General features: G+C 39.1%; 1 protein-coding gene across 2 annotated transcripts in view; it reads left to right on the forward strand.

Moving 5' to 3' along the window:
- Window positions 1–2,679, forward strand: part of APBA1 (amyloid beta precursor protein binding family A member 1) — an 80,271-nt gene extending 77,592 nt beyond the window's left edge. For both annotated transcript variants that reach the window (XM_062513085.1, XM_062513084.1), the window contains 3 exons: window positions 397–516; window positions 1,151–1,291; window positions 2,608–2,679. In XM_062513085.1, the coding sequence (XP_062369069.1) occupies window positions 397–516; window positions 1,151–1,291; window positions 2,608–2,679 (333 nt within the window). The remainder of the gene's footprint in view (window positions 1–396; window positions 517–1,150; window positions 1,292–2,607) is intronic.
- Window positions 2,680–8,182: the final 5,503 nt, after the last annotated feature.

An 8,182-nucleotide genomic window follows, 5' to 3' on the forward strand; every position in this document is an offset into this window, starting at 1 on the left:
ACCTGATGTTTGCTTGACAGAATTTAGTATATTTCATTAGGGATGCAACCATTTTGTAACTAACTTAGCTACTTATGTAAAAGCCACTGACTTTTTTTGTGAGCTGCATAGACCTGTTGAATATTCCTTTAATGAATTATTTCTGTTATCAAATTAAGAAACTGCCATCAGGAACCTAGTTTTCCTAAAACAACTGTGCCAGATTTTTGGCAAACAAAAACTGATGTTACATCACTCATCTCACTGAATATTCTGATGCTTTTGTCAGTGATCAGATTCTGGTACAATGCATACAAAGATCTATTTATTCAAGGCTCTTCCCATGTCATTGTTCTAAGACCATTTTTCTTCTGCTCATGTTACATGTTTAACTGTCAATTTGGTATTTTTTTTCAGGGTTTGAAAAACCAGGCCCGGGTTAAACTGAACATAGTTAGATGTCCTCCAGTAACCACAGTATTGATCAGAAGACCAGACCTCAGATATCAGTTGGGTTTCAGTGTGCAGAATGGGATTGTAAGTAGCTTCCACAGTTTCTGATGAACCTTTATCATGTATGAAACTTCCTCTCCGTTTGTGGGTAAGTTTCAGTGTGAGAAGAGGGAAGCTGCTATTTTCTCTGTACTGCAAGCAGGACTTTGCATTTGTTAAGTCTGAGATATAAAAGTTGTGTTAATAAGAATTACTTTTTGTCTCTATTTACTTCACAACTTTAAAGACAGGCAGAGGAATAAAAAAGTTATTTCAGCATAACAAAACAAAAATGTGTGGAAGAGTCTGCTTTCAGCATACATCATCCATGTCCTTAACCAAGCCATTGCATGATCTCAGAAGAAGAAGCCTGTTCTTGATCCTTTTTGTTGTAAGGCATCTGCTTAATGAACATTCTGAAATTAAGTTCCTTCATACACTCATAAATTTCCAAACCACAAGACATGTAATGTACAACACAAACAGCCTTTTCAGACGGTTTGTTCTGCTCTTGGAAGAGAATATCCATTCCCTACTTGAGTCAGCAATTGGTTGCATCTTAGAATTTGTTGTTGCCAGTCTGTGTTTGAATGTTGATTCATAACTTGCAGGCAAAAAATGGGTGAGCAAGTCTCTGTTCCTTATCCAGCCCGTGATAAATTTGTCCTGTCCCTTGCAGATCTGTAGCCTTATGAGAGGAGGCATAGCAGAGCGAGGAGGTGTGCGTGTTGGCCATCGGATCATTGAAATCAATGGGCAGAGTGTTGTAGCAACACCCCATGAGAAAATTGTTCACATCCTCTCAAATGCTGTTGGTGAGGTAAGAACCAGCAATGTGTCTAGGCTGTATAGCACAGTTTATTGTTGTTACCAGTAACAACTAGTAATGAGCAGTGTCCTTCAAGGGACTGTATTGGGACCAGTACTCTGTTGTGTCTTCATCGGTGACATAGTGGGATTGAGTTGTACTCTCAGCAGGTTTGAAGGTGGCATCAAGATCAGTGGTGTTTAGGGAAAGGGATGCCATTAGAGGGCCCTGAACAGGCTAGAAAAGTGGCCCATGTGACCATTGTGAAGTTCAACAAGACCAAGTGCAAGGTCCTGCATCTGGGTCTGGGTGATCTCCAGCATCAACAGAGACTGGGGCTGAAGGGATTGAGAACAGCCCTGAAGAGAGGAACTTGGTGGAAGGATAGTTTGGACATGAGCCAGGAATGGGCACTTACAGCCCTAAAAAACAAATATATCCTGGGCTGCATCAAAAATAATGTGGCCAAGAGGAAGGTGATTTTCCGTGTTCATTCTGTTTTTGTGAGACCCTGCCTAGAGTACTGTGTGCAATTCTGGGGCCCTCAACTTAAATAAGGCATGAACCTGTTTGAGCAGCTACAGATGAAGGCCATGAAAAGGGTTGAACCTATACTGTGACAAAAAACTGAAAGAGGTTTGGTTGTTCAGCCTGAAGAAGAGAAGCAACAAGATCTTACAGCAGCCTTTCAGTGTATAAAGGGGGCTTCTAAAAAAAGTGGAGAGAGACTTTTACCAGGGTCTCCAGTGCTGAACAATAGGCAGTGGTTTTAAACTGAAAGAGTAAGTTTAGACAGGGCATAGGAAGAAATCCTTCAGTATAAGGTTGGTGAGCCACTGGAACAGGCTGCCCAGAGAAAGTGGGGAGGCCTCATCCCTGAAGTGTTCAAGGCAGGTTGGATGGGGCTCTAAGCAACCTGTTCCAGTGAAAAATGTTGGTATGTGCAACAAGGCAGTTTGGACTAGATGATCTTGAAAGGACCCTTCCAGTTCAGACTGTTTCATAATTCTGTGGTTCTACCTCTGTTGCTAATCAAATCCAAAAAGCTGAAGTGAGAGCAAGCCTCCACACCATTTCTTTCATTATTTGCCCCATAGTTCTATTCTTTAGAAGAACTGTACCTTGAAAATAAGAAGTGTCTACAATTTTAGATGGTTCATCAATACTAAACATATTGTTTCATAAAATCATCACCTGCAATATTTTAATAAGGGTATGAAAACTCTCAACTTTTACCTTTTTCTTCTGCCTTGTATGACCTTATCTGGGTCCTTCATGTGAGGTATGCATGTTTAGGAACATCAATTAACTTGGCTTATTTCCTCTAGATCCATATGAAGACTATGCCAGCTGCCATGTACAGACTGTTGACTGCACAAGAGCAACCAGTTTACATCTGAAGCTGACAGCTCACCGCCACAGTGTGCATGGAAAATGTTTTTCCTCATTAGTGCTTGTCTCTCTAGTGCTGCATTTCTGTGTCTGCAACGACAGTTATTTTTCTCTCCCCACTTCTTAGACACAAATACACTGTTGCTCTCTCCTTCATCCCTTTTTCCTCTTCTTCCCACCATTTCCCTGCATTTTGGTAAGGGGTAAAATGTGTCTGTGGAACTATTTTGGTTGCATCTTTTTATGAGTGAAACTTCATACAGCTCCACTTGCAAAACAGGACAATAACAGCAACATAGGTTACAGCAGCATTCACAGATGGCTCTATTTCATGCTACATAATCAGTTTTATTTCTGTGGCTGTGATTTTACAAACCAAGCAAATGAAATGTTGCTGAATGAAAGATGACTTCATCAAACAGATAGAAGTATAGGGTACAAAGTGTTCTCTTGGATATCCTGCCTGTGACTTTGCTTTTCTTGCCCTAATTTCCCACAGACACCAAGCTCAGTACTAAAGGTTTGTGTCTGTGGGGAAAGTAGAATACCAAAAGGATTGTTTTGCCCTCAGGAAAAATTGCCTGCTTCTGAAGACTCAGTAAATGCTGCTGTTGTAAAATGAATTTTCCAAATGCACACCTTTTAATTCTCCTCTGTCATCAGTTCTTCTTCATAGTAGGACTCCAGATGATACTCCCTAAGTTCCCGAAACATGTTATTCTTGCATTACTTACACTAAGAAATTTTTTACAGCTGCCTCCCCTTCTCTGCCCCCAGGTTTCTATCTCCTGGTTGTCTTCTGCTTTGTCTTTTATAGTCCCTTCTTGATTTTAGAGATTAAAGAAGTTGGGGGGATGATCTTTAAATATCCACAAGAAAAATAGTGAGGGGATCTGCTGAATAGCTACACTTTTTCTAGGCTCTTAATTCCAATTTTGGTGCACATAGCCATGTGTGCCAATGTATATAGACATTTTTAAAATTGTGCTTCCTATTTATGAAGTTTGAATATAAGAGATCTGCAGACTATTCTAAGTAATTTTGTTCTCTGAGCCAGTTTTAACATATATTTTTGTCCAAAGACCTGTCTGATTTTACTGACTTTCTATTTGGTTCATGATATAGGTAACAGTGGAAAGGATGAGGCAGGAATAAACTTATTTATTTTGTTATATAATTTAGCTTGTGATTTTTTTTTCCCATAGGTATGGCACTTACAAGAGATATGTGTGTACTATATGCACTTGTATGAAGATTATTAACTGTAGGGATGTATGAAATCTTGTATTTGATTAGCCTCTAAGTTGCATGCTAGAGACAAAAGGGGAAAAGGGGGCTGGGTTGGGTTCTTTGGCTTTTTTAAGAGGGTTCAAAATAAAAAAAACAGCAGTGTCTTTTCTTCCTAGTGAGAGAATTCTACATTCTCTGTAGTTACTTTTTTTCAGGACTGTATGCAGGTGTTTATACTGGGGTTGAACCATGTGTTTAATCCAGGCTAGTATGTTGATTTATTTTAAAGAAACAGTTTGTGCTGTGTATTGCCGTGATGGAAAGGCTCAGTGAGATGAAAAGAAGAGCAGACAACACACAGCCACACGCCACTTCTGCTTTGCAAATGCGGTGTTGTTCATAGTCACTTGTTTCTCACTTGTCGTGACGTGAGCTGTGCAATGTAAGCGTTGCTTGCAGTCCAGTGGTGATCCTAGACATTGCTATGGGGATTCATGGAAGTGGGTGTGTGCATGTGCACTTGTTGCAAACACTGCTGAGAACCACTGAGCACTCTTGTCAGGGGTCCATTTTTTGGCTTTCTAAAACCATAGATAACCTCAGTCTGATCAAGAGTTAGAGGATGAACTGTATTCCTGTGGGAAGCAGATATTTAAGGGACATATTGAAGTGGTGCATAAACTGTTGTAGTAAGGGGATATGTTTTAGTGTTGAGATTAATGTACTTGATTTTACTGCATTTCTTGTTATATAATTTAATCCAAGGCTCCAGAATAGCAGATTGCACAAGAGAATGGTGTTAGTATTCCAGGTTAGTACTTAACTCTGCTGCCTCACTGATGCAACAAGGTAATTAATGGCTTGTGAGTATATTGTTTAACTGTAGACATCTGTTTTATGGTAATTTGAACCTTTTTTTCTAGAACTTTCCATATATATAGTAATAAATGTAAATATGGTATATAACCATGTACAATTCAGAAGATTATATACAGTGCAGCCTTTCCATACATTGCCTGAGGAAACTTAGTGAACTCTTGAAAACACAGTCATCATGCTCCTGGTTCCTGCTGTGTGTATGCCCTTCACTTCACTTGGTTCTGTATAGCTCATGTGGTGAAGTCTTCAGTTCACTTCACTGGGAAATGAAGACCTGAACATGCAAATGAATTTAGAGAAGAAACAACTGTTTCTTTGAAAATCCTGCAGCCAGGAGTTTGTGAAGTTACTGTTCATCTTAAATAGGTGCTTAACATTAAGCAAATGAATGCTTGCAGGACCAGAGCTTAGCAAAAAAATCTCATTTTTTCAGTTATAGCACGTGCATAAGATTTCTAAACTGAGAGGTCCATAGTGTGTGCACACTTCTGAGAACAGTCTTGTAAGCAGTCCCATTTTACTTTGTAAACAGAGTTTCAACAAAATGGAACTCAAAAGGGAAAGCTGGCTGTTCTCTAGACTGGTGCAGCAGTTTGATAGATCAGATATGGGGATTTTTAACAGATGCAAAGGAACATTCCTTCAAAGGTTTACATTCCTTCTTCAATGACAGACCTGAATTATTTTTCTTTCATCCTTGCTGCTTCATACAGTCTAATTAACTCTTTAAGTGTTTACATTAAGGATGAAACACCCCTTGTATTTTTTATTTCTCGAAGTTTCACGTTTGTTTTGAATCTTGTTTGAGTCTCAGTTTGCATTTCCTAGTTTGCTAGCTTTCCTTCTTTTCTAAAAGAAATGTATTTCTCAAGACAGCAACATGGTTGAGATGTCTTGTATATATTTAGCGCAGTATCTAGACTATGAAGTTGTACTTTTGTTCTGTAAAGAGGATGAATAGAAATTATTGTAAAGCGTTGGGAAAAGCATAGTATTGTATTTGTAACAATATTGTTCTTTGTAAACATTTAATTATCTCTATATAAAAATATAAATATATATATAAATATATGTGAGCCTGGAATGTTGATATTGCACATCTACTGAATGTAATTACTCTGATGTTTTTCTGCCACAGGTCTCTGACCTCTCTAATGAAGCTGTGCTGGTTTGATTTGGGGGAGAGACAGAGGGGAGAAGAGTGGGCTTTTTGCTTTGGATGGGACAGGATAAGGGGTTTCTGGCCAGTTATTTTGTTGTGATGTATTTACTGTGCTACATTCCTTTATTTAACAGAGCGCTAATGTCTGTAAGATTTGCAACAATAAACTACAAAACAAAAATACCTCAGACAAGGCTGAGAATTTGCTCATACTGACCTAGAGGCTCACTTGCCAGTGTGGAATGCATACATAATTAGTAGGTGTCTGAACTTCTTTTTTAACACTTAGTCTGGAGTAATTCTATCTGTGTTTCTGCAGGTGTGAAGCAATACTTGTACCTTTATTTTTAAGACAACATTCTTTGCAGGCAATACATGACACTAGTGCTCCTAAAGAAAGCTGATTCCTAATCTAAGGTGGCATCCCACTTTAGACTGTGTGAAATGCCACTGTGGTTGTGACAGAAATATTATTTCATTGACTGAATATCTTTAAATAGGAGTTTTTCATAAATGGGGCTTTGATAAAATTCTTCACACTTTAATTTCTGAAATTACCATTTTCCTTCAAATGTTGTCAGCGTGGTTTATTACTAAAGACCTAACACTATGTGAATGAATTAAAAGTAGAATTGTAATATGTCTGTCCCTAGAATTAACTGTGGAACTGCCTGTGCTAAGGTTAAAAATATTTGTATGAGAGATTATGAAGAATATGATTATATTTGCAAGTCAACCAAAAAAAATCTTCAAGGGAGTGTTTCCTCTGGTGAGGCTTCATAGGATTTTCTATGCCTTGCAGGGTGTCATGAGTACTTTGAAACCACAGAAATGAAAATATATGCCACTGCTGATTCAGAAGAAAACTAAACATGGGCGTTCAGACACTTAGTGTCTGTTCATAACGTGAAATACAACTACCATCAACGTGAGAGAATGAAGTACTTCACCTTATTTGCTTAACTGATGGAAAAAATTGCTAAGTCCCTGATAAAGGGTACAGTAGACGGGCTGAGCTTGCTTTCTGCATTTCCCTGTGTACCACCCCTCCATCTTTCTTACCATTAGCTGTACATACCAATTTCTGTGTTACTTCTTCAGCAGTACAGACAAAAATTTCACAGATTATTCACAGGGGACATGTTTCTTACCCTCTCCTTCAGTGTTTTAGTGGTTTGGCTCCATACAGAGGACAAGCAGACCCCACTGCAGTTCCAGCACCCTATGGCACCTTGCAGACTAAAGAGGTGATGCCGGTGACCTGTGTGGACTGACAGTGCCAGTGTCAGGGCTGAAGCTGTAACTTAATGTTCAGTGCAGAAGCATGTGGGGCAATCCTGACCTAGCGTCATGGTACAGGGAGAGTTTGTGATCCAGGCGCCTCTCACCTGAGTAGAGCCAGGCCTGTGCTGTGCTTTGTGCTGTGCCTTGTGCCCCCGGACAGATGGAGCTCTAGCAATGTCTCTTGGCCACAGAATAAATTTAGATGGTTGATGATAAGAAGTGAGCCTGCAGGCAGCCCCAGTTTGAGTAATGATATTTACCATTTACTCAAAATGGTACTCAAAATACTGCCCAGCAGTATGTGTGTGTCCGTGCCTTTGTCTAGAAGTGCAGCAGTAGGATCCCATGTGAACAGCCCTTCTGTTTGACAGTAGAAGTGATAAATAGAGTTGTTCACTAAGAAAATTTTTGATTACTTCAAATTACCTAAACGGGATAAAATGGATGTAATCTGCATAACTTGTGCCCTGCTCGATGCTGCTCAATCAAGGCTTCCCAGCGCCTGAAGAAATATAAAGTTAGTTATGCTAGCTTCTTTGTTCATAGCACCCACCTGCTGTAATAAACAGCATTTAAAATGAGACTATAGGAGTGCCTTTCTTCCCAGGACAGTAACAAGCCAGCACCACCTGTTGCAAAACACCTGTGCTTTTGGGTTTGGATGTTGTTCCACCATTAAGAAATAAATAATGTTCTGCCATTAAGAAAGAAATTCACCAAGCCAAAAGAGTACTTCCTCAGGACAGTTATAATTTCTAGTGCAGTTTGCACATCAACAACCTTGTTTTATAAAGAATAATTTAAGAATTCTGTACACCCTTTTTTTTACTAACTTACTTTGTATCTGAAGGTCTCCATTTTATTACAGGAGATTTTAATTTAAACCAAAAGTACCAAAAATTTGCCAAGTTCTTCAGTACTGCTTTTGACAGCTCCTTCCACAAAGATGACATATC

The sequence above is a fragment of the Cinclus cinclus genome, chromosome Z (assembly GCF_963662255.1).
Source record: "Cinclus cinclus chromosome Z, bCinCin1.1, whole genome shotgun sequence".
Taxonomy (NCBI): domain Eukaryota; kingdom Metazoa; phylum Chordata; class Aves; order Passeriformes; family Cinclidae; genus Cinclus; species Cinclus cinclus.